At 35.4% G+C, this 22,521-nt stretch overlaps 2 protein-coding genes across 2 annotated transcripts in view; both read left to right on the forward strand.

Annotated features, from left to right (window-relative positions):
* LOC148948176 (uncharacterized) overlaps positions 1–22,521 on the forward strand; it is a 139,079-nt gene that overhangs the window by 109,353 nt on the left and 7,205 nt on the right. The window contains exons 4-5 of the mRNA XM_089096125.1: positions 7,641–7,805; positions 14,291–14,455. Coding sequence (XP_088952251.1) covers positions 7,641–7,805; positions 14,291–14,455 — 330 coding nt within the window. The remainder of the gene's footprint in view (positions 1–7,640; positions 7,806–14,290; positions 14,456–22,521) is intronic.
* The window catches only part of LOC148948177 (uncharacterized), a 96,751-nt gene that overhangs the window by 7,497 nt on the left and 66,733 nt on the right, over positions 1–22,521 (forward strand). The window lies entirely within an intron of this gene.

Genomic DNA, 22,521 nt, shown 5'->3' on the forward strand with positions numbered 1-22,521 from the left:
GACCTAAAGACATGCTGACATGATGAGACTCGTTTATTGGTTGTCAAGTGTTTCAGGATTGCAGTGTTAACAATCGCTTCTAGTAGCTTCCCGACTGCAGAGGTGACACTGATTGGCCGGTAATTGCTTGCGTCCTCTTTGCTGCCACCCTCATGTATGGGGGTTATGTGGGCCATGCGCCAATCCTGTGAGATACACTTTTCATCTAGGGATTTCTGAAAAAGGTGAGTGAGTGGGCCTGATAGTTCAACATGCAATTATTTTAGAAGCCTTGGTTGAACACCAGTAGGTCCCACCAACTTATTTGGATTCACCTTTTTTCGGCGTGCCTCAACATCTACCCTATGGTCGGGACTTGGAGGCAGAGGGTTTATGAGGGTATAGGTGGGGGGGTCTGGACGAGGGGCATTATCAAGATGAGTCAATACAGATGTAAACTGCATATTTACGGCATTGGCAATTTCTATTGGGTCATCTGTTATACAGTCATTATCTTTAAGTCGCGTAACAGAGTGTCTACCAGGTTTACGGGCTGAGGCATAATTCCAAAAGCGTTTTTGATTTAACTTGCTTGCTGCAGCTATAGCCTCCTCATGTTGTTCAAATAGCTTCTGGATAGATTTCTGACTTGATTTCGTGTCTTGGTATATTTTGTGTAGTGGTTCTTATTGTGTATATTCTGTTTATATAGTTTCCAATACCTTTCTTTTTATTTCTTGCTCTCTTTATTTTTTTGGTCATAAATGGTAGCGTTTTGGGTTTACGAACTCATCTTACTACAGTATTTTTCTCTGAGACCTCTAGAAGTATTTTCTTCATTATAATCCACGATTTATCAACATCATTCTCAATGATAAAGGACCAATCCTGCCCAACCAACTCTTGCATATCAGACGGTAATCTCTATACATATGTTTGGTAAAAACTGATTTTTCTGGATACAGTCTAAGGGAGGATCGTATGGTAGCGTGATCGCTAGCACCGAAGGGCGGTAGTGGGGCCACGTTTAAGAGCGCTTCATGGTCGTTTACTATTACGAGGTCCAGCAATGATGGGGGGTGGCCATCCCGGTGCCTAGTCGGAAAATTTACAGCGTGGCAAAGTGAATAGTTAGCTAGACACTCAAGAAATGGTACAACTGATTTCTGTCCAGAATAGCCACAGCCATCTATCCATTAGACAGAAGGTAGGTTAAAATCCCCGACTATGAGAAGGTTTCCTGTCAGCGCTACTTTTCTATCAATTGATTTTACTACTTCAAAAAGGGACATTTCTAAATTAAGGGAACTCGGACTTCTGTAAATCATACCAATCTGTATTGGCTCACCAGGTAGGTTTATAGAAATCCACACTTGTTCTAGGTAAGGCTCATATTCAGTATTAATATTTCCTACCTGGAAAGTATCTCGGATGTATAGGAAAATTCCCATTCTTTCCTACTTTGATAGGTTGCTGATTATTTTGTTTCCCGGTATCTGTATCTGTTGTTCTGTCAGAGGGATAGCAGTCCTTTTTGGTTTCACTTCACAGAAGGCATAAATATCTGATCCGCCTGATGTAATAACACACTTAATTTCTTGAAACTTTGAAGTTAGACAGTCAACATTGCTGAAAATAACACTAAGGGCACTAATCTTCCCACAGCTTCCACTATCAGAGGGAGTTGATGATCTTTCAGAACTTGGTGAATCAGGGGTTTTTCCAGATTTAGCACTGTAAAAACAATCGTCCAACTCCCCACTAGCAAAATCATCACTTACATCTAATAACGCACTAGCAGAGACTCTCTGTAAAGGTTTTGTCAGCCCACTTAGAGTTCCTTCTGAGTTGGAGGGGCTGGAGGTAGCAAGTTTTTTGATACGAGGTCCCCCCCCCCCAACAAAAATGTTTGTCTGACAAAATGCTGCACACTCAGTCCTTGCGACAAAATATGCGGGCACTTGACCAGTCAATAAGACCTAGAGGACACACCATGAAGCTGTACTGAAAATAGCCAACACCAGACTACAGAACAACTTCTTCCCAAATAGAGTTGTGGGGTTCTGGAACTCCCTAAGCAAAGGAGTAGTCTCAGTCCGTAGTGTGGAGGCCTTGAAGGGAGTTGTGTACAAAGATTGGTTGTCCAGGCCATGGCTTCAAGAATGAGATTCAGCCAACATGTTGGCCCAACATCTTGACTAAGCAGCACCTACAGGATAATTCCTCATTTGCTGGACAATGCAATTTAAGTTAACATAAGAATCTAAATAAAATCAAAGCAGGTAATGTGGCAATGCAGAAGTTGGGCTTTTTCTTTTATTATCTTGTCTTTATTCTCTTTTATTAGCTCTTTGAGTACTTTAACAATAGTGTCAAAGTGGGTTCACAATACTGTCAAACTCTGACCTGAACAACCATCTAGTCATTGACAGATTCTCAAGCTTCAGTATTGGTCCAGCCCTCTCAACTGCTTGTTTCTAAGCAATAGCTCGTTTCATTTGATCTTTAAAAAAGATATGCAGTTCCTGTAAGATTTCGAATATTTTTTGGACTATGGAGGTTTCGCTACAGATGTTCTGTGCAAAGAGATTCTTTCTACAAGCTTTGAAACAAATTTAGCATGCTTGCCTTCCCAGTTTATCTCAAATGTGTTCATTGACACCTTGTCAAATAACAGACATATTACTTGTATATCATAGCTTTTGAACATAAGCACCTTTGCTTGTTCCTTCCTTTCCTAATACCTCCAGATTTTTTTTCAGATATAATGTATAGCCAATTTGATTTTGTTTGTTGCTTGTTTGACAAATGGGCTGCAAACAACCTTCTTAACAGATAAAATCAATTTAGGCTTGCTGTTTTTGTGAAAAAAAGATAGATTCATTCACAATAATCAGTTTGGAATACATTCATGAACCCAAACACTTCATTTTACTTGGTTAGCTATTTCATTAATCTCATGATTTGCACTTGAGATCAATCATCCAACACATGTAATTTGTGAATTTTGAAACTAACATGCTGTTACCTTGGATGAGTATTGCTCCCTATACCACCCACAGCTCTTAACCTACCAACCACCTAGCCTTTCAGAAAGTATAACCGTAAGCTTAACACACGATATAACTGGTTCTAATTTATACCAAATGAGGGTTTCTCCTATTCTTTTGAGTCAGAAAAAACCCCTGCATTTAACAACTGAGGTCAGAATTTTGGGAGATGTCGTGTCAGTATTTTTGTGTTCCTCATTTAGCCAAATGAAAAGTTGTGATGCTGTTAGTAAAATCACTAAAATGTTGGTAGAACTGCTATATTTACCAACCACGATCAAGATTACAGTACATGTCTTGTCATTATTTTCATATTCTTAATTTAACCAAATGAAAAATTTTGGCACTATCCATGAAGTCACAGAAAAAAACTGAATTTACCAACTTAGATTGAGAATTCATTAGATTTCAATCCAGTATTTTCATGTTTTTGTTCAACCAAATGTAAAACTCTGGTGCTATCTATAAAATCATGAAAGGAGTCAGTAAAACTGTTGTGTTCACCAACCAAATTCAAGAGTTCTGTAAATGACATGTCAGTATTTTTATGGTTTTTATTTAACCAAGCAAACATTTTTGGCAGCATTGGGAAAATCACAATTTTACCAACTCATTAGATTTTTACCAATTGGCCACCACCATTATGGTGGGGATCCCCCCCCCTGTACATGACGACCCTACAGGCTTTTATCGTTTGATGGGTGACATTAGACGAATGGTAATTGTTTTCATATATTTAAAGTCAAGTCAGCGTCCAAAGTCAATACTTTTTATATAATAATTGTTATCAATTCCACTTTTTAGAGTTTTGGTTAATATTGTGCCAAGTTGCTCCTTACTTTTTTGCTTAGTTGATACTTATTTAGCTGATCCTTATTTATGTGCTTTTCTGGAGACAGCCTTTGGATATGTTGCCAAGATATTCAAGATATTTATTAATGGTTAAGCAAAAGAAAATTACCATCTTAGATTAGTGAGAGAGAGAGAGAGAGAGAGAGAGAGAGAGAGAGAGAGAGAGAGAGAGAGAGAGAGAGAGAGAGAGAGAGAGAGAGAGAGAGAGATTATTTTGTTCACGCTGAAGAAGAGAGGTGGCTGTTCTTTCAAAATATTCGCTTTGTGTGTTTCTTCAGTATTTTCGTTTGGTCTTTAAAAACCCCATTTTTGATCCTTTTCTTTCTTCATGTTAAAGACAAAAGACTTATTTTTCTAGAAATATTTCGTAAATTGCTTGAGTTGTACTTCAGATTTAACTTTTAAATTCCTTTAGAAGGTAATTACTTAATTTTCTATTAATTTTTTAATTGATAAATAAAATGCTATTACATAATATCATTTTTGATCTAATTTTAGACCTATTTTCACATTCTTCAAGTCCGAAAAGTAAGAATATCTGGATTTACCCTCTTGGAAGAACATGATGACATGTACATAATAGGCCTACACTTTGTAGTGTTTAAAGCATTAAAAAATTTCAAGAATTATACCAAATTTTCCAAGTTTCTGGATTGGACAATTTACTAACAGAATACAGATGACAGCTTTATTTTGCTTTTTACCGTGAAATTTAATTATAACTTAAAATCCTCAACTACACTTTAAATTTAGTTACATCAAAAAGACGGTTTTTTAACTTTTGCACCCTTAAAAAGAAAAATAATAAGTTTTTAATAATGATCAAATTTGTAATGCCTTTGACTGCTCAAGGGGTTTAGCCTTTTGTTTCAACTATATTAAGATAAAATATGCTATGGAGGGGTTAAAAGTCATTATTAGTCTTCAATCCTTATATAATTTGTATTTTAGGACTCTCATGGCTAAAATCTGTTATTTATCCGAGTTTTGATGATAGTATTATACTTCTTATAGTTTGCATTAATTCCGTTCCAAAATCTTTCATGGACTTGGCACAAATTCTGAAAATGGCCGATCCCATCACAGTTTCTGAGGGTTCTTTCATTAAAAACGGTAAGTTGTACAGTTATTTTTTTGTCGTAATAAAATAAAAGCAACCTCTTTATATAAAATAATTATTCCTTTTTTTCATTCTTGCACTTTAAGGCAACTTAACAACAAAAAAAAAAAAATTAATTGCATATGTTATTTAATATAAAGATTAATATCTGTGGGGGTGATAAAGTGACTTATTTGTGATGTAAAACACATTTAAATTCAATTTATTAGCTTTAATTTTTAAGTTTGGTGAGACAATTAAATAATCCAGTTGAGGAATTTTCTGTCAATCCTCTCTGTGCTGATATGATGAACGAAATATTTCTATCAAAGGATGGGTAATTATGGGGGTTTAGATGGGAATATCTAATCATAATACATATAAGAGATAAACAAGGTTAGTTGAATTCAGCTGCTAAACTTTTGGAGACTATATTTTGTATATTATGTATACATGTATGTATATTATGTATTATGTATTATGTATATTATGTATTATGTATTATGTATATTATGTATTATGTATGTATATTATGTATACAACACTATGAAGCAATATCAGCAAAAGTGGCAAGAGGATTGCCACCAAGAAGAGGATTGGGTCTTCTAAGAAGGCTAAGGAATGAGCTTCCACCAAGAATTCTTAAGAGCCTCTATCATTCTCTTATCAATCCGTATCTTTCTTGTGGTTGTTTGCTGTGGACTAGTTCTTTTGTGTCAAGTTTTAAAAGAGTCCACATTTTACAAAATAAAGTTGTTCATGCCTTAGGAGGATATGAGAGACTAGAAAATAGCACTTTGAGTTGCTTCACTAAAATGAAAATTCTAAACGTTTATAAGTTAAGAGATTATCAAGTAACTGTTTTTGTTTATCAATGTTTGAATCGTTATTCGCCGGAGTGCTTTTGGGGTTTTTTTAAGTCTAACTCGTTTTAACATTGTTATGAAACTAGATATTCTTCTGGGATAGTGTCTGAGGTTCGGAGTACTCAACAAGGATCTTTATTTCTGCTTTTTGTAGGAAACAGCTGTGGAATTCTCTCCCGGAGTGTATAAAGGGGACAGGTAATTGTATTCAGTTCTAGAGTTGGTGCAAACCGCTACCTTCGGGGAAGTTGTTAATTTTTTTTTTTTGCGATTGAATTCGTAAGATAAATGTTAAAATATATTAGTAGTATATAAGGATGGAAACAACCATCATATACAACCCAATGTGTTTCCCCAATGATTTTTGAAAGATTATGTAAGCGTAATTTTTAGTTAATAAAATATTTCTCTCTTTCTACTCTCTCTCTCTCTCTCTCACTGTAAAATGTTAATTTTTTTTTTATTCTTTTTACTTGAATAAATCGACGGGAGGAAGAGAGGACCAGGGGTCGGTTCGCATGATTTATGATTTATAATTTTTGGGGGAGGGAGGGGTATCATGCCATGGAGGACCAGGGGTCAGATCCCATAAGTCTTGGAATGGAATATTGTTAATTAGTCGGTTTTATTTTGGGTGGGGGAGTCGGGCCATGGGGGGCCAATGGTGAATCGCCATAATTTTTGGAATAAAATATCTTAATTTTTTTTTTGGGGGGGGGATGGGGGTCGGGCCATGCAGAGAAGGCCAGGGGTCAGCTCGCTTGTATTTTGGAATAAAATATCGTTTTTTAGTGGGGGTATAGGTTTGGCTTATCTGATCTTTTTTTTTATTTTCAAAACCTTCACATAAGAACCTTATATGCCCTCTGGACATCATACGACATTTGCCCCAGGGGTCTCTGGGTTTGTGTTAACCCTGGAGTTTTTGTTAGCCGATCTTTTGACTTATTGTAACAGAAGAGCTATCTCAAAAATTCGATTGGATGGATTTGAGGTAAAGAAGGCAGGAGTGCCAGTTGCCCTCCGGTCCCTTGTGATTCTTAAACAGGGAACTAGAACTATTAATTTCCAATAGAATGAGCCCCCAACGATGTTATACGATCATCCCTTTCATAAAAACCGTATATGCCCCTGGGTTCTGGGGGGCTGTGTAAACCCTGGAGTTTTTACTATATTTTGCCCATATGTCTTTTCTCTATCCTGTTCTCTAGTCTTTTCTTCTTTAGTCTATTTTGGACAAAATAGAAATCTAAAATATTTGATCGGAAGCATTTGGGGAAACAACGGTTGCTTGGTGTAGGGGGAGGGGGTCTAGATGCCATCAGATTACTGTTGACTCTCAAAAAGGAAACTAGAACTTCCTATTTACATTTGAATGAGCCTCCTCTGAATTTTGTGCCACCATCCCTTCCATAAAAACCTTATATATCCTGGGGGCATAACTTGTCCCTAGGTTCTGGGGGGGGGGTTGTGTTATCCCCGGAGTTTTTGTTATGTGATTTTTGGTCAATTTAATCCAGCAACTCGTTCTATGTTATGAATTTCAAGTTTTAATTTGTTCAATGTTTGTGAATTTCGTTGAATGTTTCTGGTTTTCTTTTCCTTTATAAAAAGTGGAATTTTAAAAAAGATTTGTGAACAAACCTGCACATATATCTGATTTTATGTGTACATGTAATGTCTGCATATTTACATTTTTTACACGTAACTAAAGAGAAAAAAAATTGTCAGATTTGCTTAGCAAGCTTTATTGTTAAATTTTCCTATGTCCGTTCAATCTAAATTTCGTTTTAGAAGTTGAAGATGCTTTACCAGGTCACAGCGATAATCCCTTTCAGTTTCGGAACCATCTTTTGTCACCAAAATGTGAAGATGTTCCTTTGCTCAATTTACTTGGTATTTCAGGAACATGTAAATTTGAATACGACACCCAGGAATCCAAATGTTCTATCAATGAAGGTATATAAGAAACATTTTGTTTTGTTGACTGAAATGTATTGAATAATATTCCATTTGACCATAATAGGATAAAAGGGGCTTAATCTTAAGATGGAACTTTTTTTTCTTATTCCAATGTGCAGGTATTTGCCAGACCGTTTTTGTAGTCTTTTATGAACATTTTAAAATTTTCACTTGAAAATGATTTGGTAGGTTTTATTATAAACAGTTGGTAGTACCGAGCTGTAAGTAAGAAGCAGCCCGGCTCAATAGTAGCAGAAACTGTAAAAATCGAATTTTGATACCAATAGATACTGCTAAAACATTGAATTTTTATGTTTATGTCAAATATATAAGTTTTATTAACTTTAGTCTTACGCATCAAAGGTTACAAGCCTCATAAAGTTTTCCTTATTTTCAAAAAAAGAGTGAAACATCCCTTAAATCATAGAATCTTAATGAAAATCACACAGTCAGAATCAGCGTATAAGAGAACCCTAACGTTGAGCTTTCAAGCTACTATCTGCAAAAATGTGGGTTTTTTATTTTTTGCCTGAAGAAAGATCATGGATGCGTGTTTATTTGTTTTTTTAGTTGTTTGTTTTTTCTCAGGGGTAATCATATCGAACCAGTGGCCCTATGACATTCTGAAAAGGCTCATTCAAAGTGAAATTAAAAGTTCTAGTACCCTTTTTAAGTGACCAGAAAGATTGGAGGGCAACTAGGCCTCCTCCCCACCCCTTTTCCCCCAAAATCGTCCGAAAAAATTTCAGATAGCCATTTTGTTTACCATAGGGTAAAGGTACCGGTGATTCGACAGATTTTGTAAAAAAACAGTTTTTCTACTCTAGAAGTCTTAATTTAAAGACTTTCGGTTTGAAAAGGGTTTCAGTATGTAGGAAAAACATCTAGGAATCTAATTGTTTGATGAGAAGTTTGAAGTTTTGTCTTGAAAGGGTACAAAACTCCAATTTTCCGAAATTAGAGTATTTTCACCTACAAATTTGACACAACAAAAAAGTTACCTGTTTTCGACACAAGTCGGGACCCAATTCGGACACCCGTCTAAATACTTGGGGAATACTTGTGGGCGGAAGCTGGTGTATTTGACACGTATATTCTTCTTTCTTTGTTTTTCTTCAACTTCATTTAATGTATAAAAGTATAAAAGACTATGAAAAAAGTAGAAGTAATAAAACTGACAAAATCGTTTGAAGTATGTAGAATTTGGTATAACAAAATCGGTACAACAAATTTTAATGTACATTATTAAATACAAATAGTATTTAGTATAACAAAATTGTTTCACTAGCATTTCGGAAGGGATAGGGTCTAGGAAAACGGGAGTGGATCTCAAGAAATTTAAGAAGTCTGTCTGTTTTACTGGACTCTACTTTCACATGCCGATTCCTAGTCTTGTCCAAAATTTAGGCATACGCATCACTTCTTATAAGATTTTGTATTCGATAAAATTTGTATTTTTTATTTGGATGAAGGATAAATAAGGGTATAATCTAAAAAAATATGGGGGGGGGACAAAATGAGGTCTGGGGGGAGGCAAAACGAGGTCTGGGAGGCAACTGTCCCCCTGCCAAATAGCAATTTACGCCCCTGCATGGTATGAGGCCAAGCAGCAGTTCCTCAGATGATGGAAAAATCCAGTGTCTGTAAGTAAAACTTCAAAGTTTAAAAAAATCTTTTCTTTAAATGTTCTTTCATCTGAAATATTATTAGAAATAATAATCATCAAAATCTCTCGTTGCACAGAAAGCAACCGTAAATTCAACAGCTATGGTGCCTATGGTTTCGTCAGTGGATCCTGGAATTTTGACACCTATTATTTCTCATCTGTTTTACATGTTCAGAGAAGTTTCGACAAAGTCACCTATATTTTGACAGGGCCTGTTGCTGTCTGTCCAAAATTTCGACAAGGTTACTATGAGATAATCGCCAAAGAAATAAATCCCTTGATAGAAGCCGATATTTACGCTTGAATGCGGCCGAAGGAACATTTTTAGTCCGCCTGGTATTCCTCTACATTGAACAAGAATTTTCGACACTTGGAACCGAGTTTCGACAATGCAATTTCCGTCGCCATTTTCATTTAATTTTATCAAGAAAAAGATAATGTGGCTAAATTTCTGAAAAGATCAGATGTATCTCGACACATTGGCGCTTATCCCAACTTTTTCTTGCAATAAATAACCAAGTAATGACAGTTTGAACATTACATACCTGAAAAATTGTCGGGAGCTCCTTTCATGTCGAAAACAGGAAACTGACCAAATTGAATGTTCTTTTCTTATCTGGGTGTACCGGATATAGTGTCCACGTTTCGCACCGTCGAAATATATTGACGGCTTCAAGAGATGGCGCTCTAAGTCACGGCTAAGCGGAGCTATCCCGTTTTGAAGGAAAATTTCGACAGTAGTTCTGAAATTGCTCTGTCGAATCATCGGTGCCTTTTCCCTAGTTGACAGGCCCAATAAATATGCCTTTGGATATGACATGACCCCCTCCCCCCACCATAGCCCCATTTGAAAGGTATTTAAATTATAAAAATTGCCCTTTGTTTATGCATAGTATTTTTTGTTGGGAATCTTTTCTGCAGAGTGTTTTTTTCATGGTAGAACTTTCAAGGGGGAGGGAAGGTTCCAGGGGGCAAAGTATAGTATACACTGGAGAAATTTGCCAGAATTCCTTCACATTTTTTTTTCTTGCTTTCTCTTTTCAGTCTCAATTTTATAGTTGGAGTTGTTAATGGTAATCGCCTGGATAAATTTTTACCTGGATTGATTTCTCAAGAGGATATATTCGTGAGTGCGGTATTTCTCCGTGGAGTTGAGGCCGGACTATCAGAAATTAGAATGTCATAAAGGATGTCATAGGATGTAAAGGAAATGGGAACTTCCAGCAAGGGGAGACATTAAGGTAAATTTCTACTAAATCATATTATTGACTTACGCATAAAGTGAATACACCATTCGATGCCTTTTTTTATGCTGATTACGAATATAGTTATAATATCTATTAGAATTGAATTTCAGCCCCCCCCCCTATATATGGTAATTACGGGTCTATATTTATACAACCTGACCCACCCCTGATTTGGCATGTATGGGGGGGGGCTGAATTTCATTTCCAATAGAAATGACTATTATATTCGTAATCAGCATAAAAAAGGCATCGAATGGTGTATTCAGTTTATTCTTAACTCAATAATATGATTTGGTAGAAATTTACCGACATTACTAGTTGGTAAATGAATTGTTTTCTGGGGCAATGTTTTTTTCCAGCTACTTGGCAAAATTAAGTCTTTCTGGGGAGAAAGTCATCTAGATGGAAAATTAAAGTTTTGCTGGATGCTGGGGAAAGATCTAATTTTAACTAGATGACAAATTAAATTAATGCTGGGGAGAAGTTATGGTAAAAATTTAGAATTGGGACTTTTGATAAGGAAACATGTTAAGAAAACCGTTCCTACTTTAAAATGTGCATAAATATTCTAGTGAGCATCTTATCTAATGAGAGAACCTTTATCATCAAGTCTCCTCTTTTTTCCTTCTTTTTCCAAACTGAAAAGAAAAAAATAACAATTTTTCCACATTCTAATGCGGCGTTAACGAGTATGTCTAGCTAGGATCCCATGCAGGGCTTCCAATCTCGAAAACTAATATTCGGGGAGTTTTCGGGGACAAGTCTTCAAGATTCGGGGATTTTTCGGGAAAAAACAAAATGGAATTTCGTTGCAAAAATTTGAAGGCCAAAATTGGTTTTAGCTTCATTTTCAGGCTCAAGTAGGACTTGTATCTGTGTAGTAAATCAAGCCTTTTACAAAATAGGTTTTAGAGCCAGAGCCCGGGATTGGAACCCATAGCTGAAAACACTTATTGCTGATATTGCGGCAAAAATTGTTTAAAAAAAAGAAGAAAAATAGTGAATACATGTGAACTGTAAATACCAGTAGCAATTTTTTATTAAGTCATTAATCTCAAAAATTCTTTAATAATATTTAAAAACTATCAGAAATTAAACATAAAAAAAACAAGTTATTTCAACGGGAAGTAAGAAGCAACATTAAAACTTAAAACGAACAAAACTTACTTACTCGCTCTTTATGCTAAAATTTTAATTATTTCCCAGTTCTTGAAAATGGACTTCTGTAACGTTATGTTTGTTTAATTGGAACAATAAAAAGCTTTTTTCAAAAGTACTAAAAACTTTAGCGTAAAGAGAGAGGTGTTGAGGGGGAGGCCACCCCCTTCATATACGTGATAATTTCTATTCGTTTTAAATTTTAGTGTTGCGCAATACCAGTTGAAAAAACTTGTTTTTTTATTTAATTTGTCAATAAGCTTAATAATAAGCCTTAAAACTACATCTTTATATAGATTATACAATTTATTTTGTATATATTTCTTTATTCATTTTGAGATAAATCTCTCTAATATTTTGATTTCGAGTTTAATTTGAAATAAGCAAAAAATTGGCTGTTATCATTTGAACTACATAGAAGCCAGACTGAACTGGCTATATTGCTAGAAGAACATAGCGAGTCCGAACGAATTTTTAAGAACGACGAAATTCACGTTTTCCTAGGTTGTTCAAAATAATAGTTCGAATTTGGATAAATCATTTTAAAAGATAGTGAAAAACAATGATAAAAAATATCGGATATCTGCTGATGACGGTGTCACTGAATGTGTCACCGAAGTATCCAGAATGTTTATGTCATTGCTTTCACTGTTTATTAAGGGGGAACGGTATAGAAAACTTCCCGGCTTTATCTTCAATGTCAAATATCTTTTATTTGTCTGGTGATAACAGACGCATAAAGGCATCGATTTTGGTTTCTATCTGTTCACCTAATCTAGAAACATAACCTGAGTTTGGTATTTCTATTTACTGGCCGGTCTAAATTGGTCTTTTTCGTCCAAATTCTCTGTCAACTAGTGTAAGAGAATTGCACATACAACTTTAATAATTTTGACATGGACTTGTAGAGAATTATGTAAGAAACAGCTTGGCTTTTAAGTTTTTTCCTACTTAATTCAAAAAATAAGTTTTCATCGGTTTATTTTTTTCTACTAAAAGTTGTTATCATCAGTTTTATATTAGAATCTCCTGAAATGTTTCATATCTAGTTTCAATAGGCGGGCATAAATACCGGTCTCAAGCTGATGAACGCTTAGCGTTTCATCTTGTCTCGGCTGACATCACAAGTGAATGTTTCAACATATTATGCAAATAGGACTGCTCCGTCAAATTAGGTTGCGGTCAAAGAGTTTGAAAGACGAGAAACGCAATTAAAGAAGAACTTGGCACAGGTAGTTCACAAAATTACTTTGTGAAAGATGGTAAAGAAGCACAATAAAGGAGGCATCGGCTTGTTTACTCTAAAGAAGCACGGGTAAAACTAAAGCAAAAGTACTAAAAGCTTGGAAAACCACAATTACCAAAACTTCTCTTCAAGAAGAGACCACAGAAGAACTCCGAACTCCCAAGATTGAAAGTTATAACTGCTGGTCGCACTTAGAATCCAATATTTTTTTAAATTCTGGCTGGATGGTTAATGTGCCATATTTTGTAAAGATCTGCGAAGAATTATTAATCAAACACTTATAATTACCATTTAATTCATTTTGTCTTAAGAACCTTTCCAAGACCTTAGACTCATTATAGGTTTGTGTGGTTTTAGGGGCTTAGGTCCCCATTATTTTAACAAAATGGCTATCTCAAAAGTTCGATCGGATGGATTTGAAGTAAAGAAGTTGGGAGGGCTGGTTACCCTCCGGTCCGTTTTGATTCTTAAAAAAGGGAACTAGAATTTTCAATTCCCAATATAATGAGCCCCCGACGAAGTTATACCATCATTACTTCCATTAAAACCTTATATGCACCGGGGTCTGGGTGGCTGTATAAACCCGGGAGATATTACTATATCTATTTTAGATAAAATGACAATCTCAAAAATTTGATCGGACGCGTGTGTGGAAAAAGAGTTGCTGGGGGGGGGGGGGTAGGTGCCATCATATTACTTTTGACTCTCAAAAAGGGAACTAGAAAGTACGATTTTCAAACGAACTAGCCCCCTCTAAAGTTTATGCTACCATCTCTTCCATGAAACCTTTTATGCCACTGGGGCATAACTAAAAACCCGGTTCCCCAGGTTTTGGGGGGGGGGCTGTGTTATCCTTGAAGTTTTTGTTTTTTGTTTTTTGATAAATTTAATCCAACAACTCCTTTATATGTTATGAATTTCAAGTTTTAATTAGTTATATGTTTGTGAATTTGCGTTGCATGTTTCTGTTTTTTTCTTTATGAAAATTATATTTTTAAGAACGATTTGTGAAAAAAACCTGAATATACATCTGATTTTATGTGTACATATAATGTCTGTATATTTACATTTTTACACGTAACTAAAAAAAAAAAGCTGTCAGATTTGCTTAGTATGCTTTACTGTTAAATTTTTCTATTTTTGTTTAATTTAAATTTTGTTTTAGAAGTTGAAGGTGCTTTACCAGGTGACTGCGGGGAGCTCTTTCATTTTTCAAACCACCTTTTGTCACCAAAGTGTGAAGGTGATCCCTTGCTGAATTTACCTAGCACTTCCGGACAGTGTGAATTTGAACCCGACACCCGGGAATCCACATGTTCTAACAATGAAGGTACATCTGAAACATTGTGTTTTTGCTTATTGAAATGTATTGGGTAATATTTTATTGGACAAAAATAGGACAAAGTGACTTAATCTTAAGATGGAACTTTTGTTTTACCTTATTCCAATGTGCAGGCGTTTGCCAGACCGATTTTGTAGTCTTTCATGAGAATTTTTAAATTTTCACTTGAAAGTAGTTTGGTAGGTTTTATTACCAAACAGTTCGTGGTAACGAACTGTAAGTAAGGAGTAACCTGGCTCAATAGTAGCCGAAACTCTAAAAAAAAACATAATTTTGATACCAATAGATACATCAAAAGAATCGGATTTTATGCTGATTTCAAATATTTCTTTTAGTTTATTATCACCCAACAAGGGTTATGAAAATTTTATGTAGAACATCTTTTATTTTTGAAAAAAAGGGAAAACATCCCCAAAACGTCAGAGGATCTTAATGAAAATCCCACCATCAGATTCAGCGTATCAGAGAATCCCGTTTTTGAGTTTTCAAGCTTCTGTTTGCAAAAATGATGAATTTTGTATTTTTTACCAGAAGAAAGATCACGGATGCGTGTTTATTTGTATATTTGTTTTTTCTTCCCAGGGTTGTTCATATTGACGCAGTGGTCCTAGAATATCATATAGAGATTATTCCATATGCCCCTTCCTCAACCCTCGCTCTTTTCACTAAAGTCTTTAAGTTTACCCCTTCGCAACTAACGAGATGGTTTGAAAAAGTTCCTGCTTTTTCTCGTCCAAGGCCAGAACATAATTTGTACTTTAGTCAAAAAATATAAATGTTTTTACTTTCATAACTTTAATCAATCAAATGATATTAACATTTTGATTACTAAATATCAGTATATGTATATTAAACTGACAATGTACATTCATTTGTATTTTTTTCAGTAAAGCGCAAATTATGTTCTGGTCTTAGGAAGGCATAGCGGTTTTGAGCCCTACTCATGTTTTTTTCTGCTCGTTTTCAGTTTGACTCAGTTATTTATTGTAATTTCTGTTCGTTTTGTGTTTCTTTTATTTATCGATGCTGATTTGTGGTAGTTTCACGCTTGGTAGATTATTTAATTTTATGTTTTCTCACATTTGGTTTAATGGTGTTCTTTACTTTTCTTTGGAAAACATATTTTGTGGAAAAGGTGTTTAAAAAATTTCTGTTCGTTTTATATTGACAGTCTTTTCAGGGAAAAAGAAAATAATACTTTAAATCTTTTCGTTTTTTTTAGACTTTATAGTTTGGCCTGCTATATGTATGCTGGAAAAAATTTTCAGAAATTTTTTCACCTATCTGTGACAAATAGTTGTGTTTAATTTAGTTTCATACCTCCTCTAGCTGACCTGAGATAGAAAACTTGATACCATTTGCAAAACAAATCTGTTTACCTTCTTTGATAGCTTTGATACACTTACGCTATTTTGATTTGGTTAAATTTTAACACCAGAAGTAGCCCCGAAGGTTTGATCATAATACCCTCAGTCGTTCTTGGGATACTGCTGAGATGCCCTATTTAGAATTAGAATTAACACAGTGCATTTCGATTTAATCTTAAGGCAACATTTAGTTTTTAAACATAATAGGTAAATGGGAGGGAGAGCATGAGAGGGGGACTAGTTGCCCTCCAATCACTTTTGACTATTAAAAAGGGTACTATACCTTTCTATTTTCAGTCGAATGAGCCCTTTTCGAAGTTCCTACAGCAACTCCTTCGATACAAAGTGCCCGAAAATTTTAGTGCCTAGTACATTTTACCAATATCGACCTTTACTATAAAAATGTCAAACCTTCAAATCACTTTTGTCAATTAAAAAAGGCACTAGCCCTTTTAATTTCCAATTGAATGAGCCCTTTTTGAGTTTTTACGACAACGTTTTCTGTTAACACCTTTTATGACCCCAAGGCATAAGTTACAACCCTTACCCTGAGGACTGTGAGGGTGTTGTCATCCTCAAAGACCTAATATTCAGACATTTCAACAACGTTTAACAAAACGGCTATCTCAAAATTTTGATTGGATGTGTTTGGGGAAATGGTGGGCGTGAGAGGGGCGTTAGTTGCTCTCTAATCACTTTCAACTATTAAAAAAGGCACTGTCCCTTTCAATTTCTAAACAAAGGAGTGTTTTTGAAATTTCTACGACAACGCTTTCAATAAAAGTGTACATGCCCCTAGGGTATTACTTACCCCCATTGCCCTAAGGGCTGAGGGGGGATTGTCATCCTTAAAGACATACTTTCCGGATCTTTCAACTCCGTTGAACAAAATGGTTATCTTAAAACTTTGATTGGATGTGTTTGGAGAAATGTTGGGCATGTGAAGGGGTTTACTTGCCCTTCAATCACCTTCGACTAATAAAAAGGGCACTAGCCATATCAATTTCCAATCGAATGATTCATTTTTGAATTTTATACGATAAAACTTTCTATGAAAAAAAACCTTATGCGCCCCCAGGGCCTAACTTACAACCCTTGCCCTGAGAGCTGTGGGGGGAGTGTCATCCTCAAAAACATAATTTCCGGACTTTTCAACTATTCCAAACAATTTGGCTATCTCAAAATTTAGATTGGATGTGTTTGGGGAAATAGTGGGCGTGAGAGGGGTGTTAGTTATCATCCAATATTTCGACTATAAAATAATTTCCAATCAAATGAGCCGTTTTTGAAGGTTCTATAACGTCACTATCTATATAAACCATATATTCCCCCAGGACCTAACTTACAACCCTTGCTCCGAGGGCCCTGATGGGGTTATGATCCTCAAAGACCTAATTTCTAAAACTTTTAACTACCTTGAACAAAATGGCTATCTAAAAATTTTGATTGGATGTGTTTGGGGAAAAGGTGAGCGTGAGAGAGGGTTTAGTTACCCTCAAATCACTTTTGAGTATTAAAAAGGGGACCAGCCCTTTGAATTTACAATCTAATTAGCCCTTTTTGAAGTTTTTATGACAAAGCTTTCAATAAAAAACCTTATATTCCCCCGGGGTATAACTTATATCCCTTACGCTGAGGGTTGTGGGGGAAGTGACATCCTCAAAAATATAATTTCCGGACCTTTCAACTACTTTGAACAAAATTGCTATCTCAAATTTTGATTGGATATGTTTGGATAAATGGTGGGCGTGAAAGGGGTGTCAGTTGCCTTCCGATCACTTTCGACTATTAATTAGGGCACTAGCCATTTCAATTTCCAATCAAATGAGCCCTTTTTGGAGCTTTTATGACAACGCTTTCTATGAAAACCTTATAAGCCCCCAGGGCATAACTTACAACCCTTGCCCTGAGGGCTGTGGGGGGGGGAGGTCATTCTTAAAGACCTAATGTCTAGAACTTTCAACTACGTTGAACAAAATGGGTATCTAAAAATTTTGATTTTATGTGTTTGGAAATAAGGTGGGCGTGAGAGGGGGGTTTGTTGCCCTCCAATCACGTTCGACTATCAAAAAGAGCACTAGCTCTTTGAATTTCCAATCGAATGAGCCTTTTTTGAAGTTTTTACGACAATACTTTCTATAAAACCTCATATGCCCCCAGGGTATAATTTACAACTCTTGCCCTGAGTGCTGTGGGGGAGTGTCCTCCTCAAAAACATAATTTCTATGGAAATCGACTACGCTGAACAAAATGGCGATCAAATTTTGATTGGATGTGTTTTGGGAAATGGTGGGCGTGTAAGGGGTGTTAGTTGCCTTCAAATCACTTTCGACTATTAAAAAGGGCACAAGCCACTCCAATTTCTAATCAATTGAGTCCTTTTCGAAGTTTCTACGACAATTCTTTTGATACGAAGTGCCCTGGTCTAAATAAAAAAAATCATACATTGTGCCAACATCGTTCTTTACTTAGGCAGTACGCTGCTTATGATAGACGGAAAAGTTGTCTCTGGTCTAATGAGTTTATAATTATAATGAGAAGTCTCATTCAAACGGAAATTAAAAGTTCTAGTGCCCTTTTTAGGTGACTAAACGATTAGAGGGCAACTAGTCTCCGTCCCACCGCTTTTTCTTCAAAATCGTACTATAAAAATGCAGAGATATCCATTTTGTTCATCATAGTTGAAAGGCCCAATAACTATGGCTTTAGATATAACCTGACCCCCCCCCCCACATCCCCGGAGGAATGGTATTTAAGTTATAAAAGTCGTCCATTGTTCATGCAAAGTGTTTGTTTTTGGGACGCTTATATACATTTTAGGATGGGAAGACAAATTATCTGCTGTTTTTTTACGGGGGGAACTTCATGGGGAGATAAGGATCCAGGAGGTGAACTTATCACAGAAAATTATACACTAGGGGAATTTTCCAGAATTCCTATAAAAAACAGTTTTTTTTATATTTCTTGCTTTCTCTTTTCTGTCTCAATTTTACTTGTTGTTAAGGGTAATTGCCCTTAACAGTTGTTAAGGGTAATTGCCTGGGTAAATTTTCTCCGGGAGTGAATTGTCTAGATAATATATCCTTGGAGAGGGTCTTTTTCCATGGAGGTTGTGCCATATTTCCTAGGACTATTTAAAAAACGATCAAAAATTTAATTTTAAAAATAAGTTTTTTTTAACTGGAAGGAAGGAGCACCATTAAAAATTGAACCGAACAGAAATTATTACAGATATGAAGCTGGTTTCCCGCTGTTAAACACTTCGATATTTGCGATAAAGTTTTAATTTTGTCCCAATTCTTTGAAAAGGGCTTCTGTAACACTTTGTTTGTTTAATTGTAACAACAAGAAGCTTTTTTTCTAAAGTACTAAAAACTTTATCGTAAAGAGTGAAGCATTAAAGAGGATATATTCATTGTAATAAAAAAGTTGTTTGAGATTCAACAAAAATTGTTTGTTACGTTTATCAACAAAATCACACAAGTGTTCTCTTTTTTAATTAGAAAAAAATTGAACTCAGAGGGTAACATATGTTGAGCATGGGTATTTTTAAGAACAGGGTAGCAGCTTCTCAAATTTTCTAGCTAATGAAAATCACAAAAGAAATGTATTGCTGAACAAAATTGTCTATTAAAGTCTTATGCAAATATAATATTTGTACATACATTTTTGTGTTAGCACTTAGTTAACGTGTAAATTCAACTTATTTCAACCCAAGCAATCAAAATGTAATATTTTCTGTTTTACTTAACTAGAAAATAACTTTTCTTCTGTTTTTCTGTCATAACTCCAATCTTTGATTTGAATTACTATGGAACATACTATTTCAAATGTTACCTTAGTAAAAGTCAATATGATGTTCAAGAAAATTTAATTTTTAGTTAAACTCAATAAATATAAATTTTCGATAGCACAATAAGAATATTGCTGGTAAATTGTTTAGATTAGAAGAAAGGAATAATTGCACTGTTTTTATATCTTTTTTATCCTATACCGAATAAATGATAATAACAAAGTATTTATCTTTATTTTTAATTACTAATTATTTTTTTTATTTGATCATGTTATGTAGGGAATTAGTACGAAAAGTGATTTGCCTAGTTAGTTTTGTTGCAACCTAATGATATACATATTTTTATTTCCATAGGGTGTGTTGTTTCTCTCCATTTCCTATGTTCAATTTTTGTGTACCAAAATAAATCCTTTTATCACATTTCAATTGATTCTCTTTAAATTTTTTGTCAAAATGATGAAATTGATGGCGATTTTCAATAAAAATTTCTGAAACGTAATATAAGTAAAGATCAATAAGGTTTCGCTTTATTAATCATTGTCAGCATGGAAGGAGTTGTAGAAATTTTCCAAGGTGCTCATCAATTGAAAATTGAAACTTTTGGTGCTTTTTATACGAGTCAATGGGACTGATGCCATCCTGTTTCCCTCCCAAGCCCTTTTTCCCTACCCTTAGTGCAAAGATGTTGGATTAAAATTAGGTATTTTTTCCAAAATAGTCAAAACGTCATGAAGTTTCCCCATCACACCCTCATATATTTTGTTATACCCAGGATATACCCCCCCCCCACCCTTTCTCAATTATAAGTACTACATCATAGATATTTGAATCTGAGTTGTCAGTTTGCAGCTCCCTTCCCCTCAATTAGTTTCCAACAACCCTTTCAACAAGCCCTGAAAGTTTCAACTTAATACCCTCGGCTGTTATTAGGCTATTGCTGATAGACATTTTTAACAAACCGCGTGCAAATAATATGCTCAGATGCTGATCAATAACCCCTTCAAAATTACCTGAAAGCAGTCGCAATTAGATATGGCAGCAGTCATAAGTAGTTAAAGTCAAATTAATGAATGGTCGCTGCCGCTGTTGAAAAAGCTGCAGTAAAGGGCCTGAAAGCTTCAAGTTAAAACCCTTATCTGTTCCTATAGTATTACAGATAAACCTTTTTGTATAAGCCATTTGTACATACAAATGGCTCTGGGGCTGAGGGGTATTTAAAAATGCCCCTCAGCATTTACTAAAGTTACAAGTTGTCACCCTTAATCTTTTGGAACACAACTGGGTTGAAACATTCCTCTCTTTCTTAATGATAAATCATTTGTGTAAGCAATGGAAAATTGCAAAATTTTTAAATTGCCCAATAATTTGCCTCAAAATAAGTGTATTTTTATATTTAATATTGAAAATATTTTTCCTTATATTTTTTCTCTCTATAAATATTTTTCAAATTTTTCTTATCCTCAGGGTGCACATAGTGGTTTTTGATTTAGTTCGAAAAAAACCCCTCACCATCCACAGAAATTTTATATTTAGACCCTTACTCTTTTGGGACACAACCAGGTCAGAACATTTTTCCCTTCCCCAATGACAAATCCTGTTTAGCCCATCAAAATATTGGATAATCTATAAATTGTCAAATAATTTACCCCAAATAAGCGTATTCTTTCTTGTCATTGTTCTATCAATTGCCCTCGCGTTTTTTTCTTTAATTGATTTTTTTTTCTTTCTCAACGTGAGTATAAAGGCTATTGCTGAGAGTGAAACAATATTCTTCTTATGTGTCTGCTTCTTACCTTTTTTTGTCATTGTATCTTCTAAAATCAAGTTATGACTTGAAACCCTGATATTGAAATTTTGCTTTCTCAAGTTAAGAACCGCCTTCTAAACCCGTTTGCATTCGTCAAAAGATGATCGCCTCGTTTTTGTACAGTAAGATCTCTTTTGCATAGATAATTTTCGGTAATCATATATTCCGGCCTTTAAAGTATTTATTCCAATCAATCAATCAAGTTTATTATTACGCCAAAATATCCAAAACAATAGCTCTGGCATGTCAGAAAAAAAAGAGTCGTTAATCACTGTGACACGAATTATAATTTTTACAAAATTATTGCACAAAGAACGATCAGATCGCACACTACACATAGCCGGAGGGAACTTAAATTTTTATTTATTCTAGTTTGACCCCCGGATAGGTCATGAATTTTCAGGAGCTAGCTGAAACTCTGGCAGGATGTACGAAAAAGATCCAACGACAGGCACAACCTCCCAAAAGTCATGAGCAACTCTAGACGCCTGGCAGATAGTGTATTAAGAGATGTCTGAATCTCCTCATATGAATTATATTCGTACCCAAGGATGATTCGGCATGAGCGTTTTTGAATTCGCTCGATTTTAAGATCCTGAGCTTTGGTGAGTCCGGGGTGCCTAACCTGGCATCCATAATGCAGGGCAGGAAGAACGTAGGTTTTATAGAGGTTGGTCAAGTTGTGGGGGGATAGTCCAAATCTTCGTAGCTGGGCAAATTGTCTGAGAAGACTGGCTCCTCTCTGAACCAATTCGGAGGTTTGGGATTCCCAGCCAAGGTTATTGTCGATTATGATCCCAAGAATTTTTGCGGACTCCACTGCTTTAATATCAACCTCAGATTCTATTTGTTCAGAAATATGCTTTGTAAAGTTGATTCGGAGGACCACACATTTTTCATATCTGATTTGAAGTTTGGCATTGCTTGCTTGACGTTGCAGCTCCTCAAGGGTGTGCTGGACTGCTTGTGATTTAGACGAGACCAATCGAAAGGTTGGTAGTGTCAAGTCGTCTGCAAATTTCAGTCGATGTTTTGGTTGGATTATCAGCTTGTTTACAGCTATAAGGAAAGCCAGATTCCCAAGTTT

The sequence above is a fragment of the Artemia sp. Qi Xiang Cuo genome, chromosome 10 (assembly GCF_049724085.1).
Source record: "Artemia sp. Qi Xiang Cuo chromosome 10, ASM4972408v1, whole genome shotgun sequence".
Classification (NCBI taxonomy): domain Eukaryota; kingdom Metazoa; phylum Arthropoda; class Branchiopoda; order Anostraca; family Artemiidae; genus Artemia; species Artemia sp. Qi Xiang Cuo.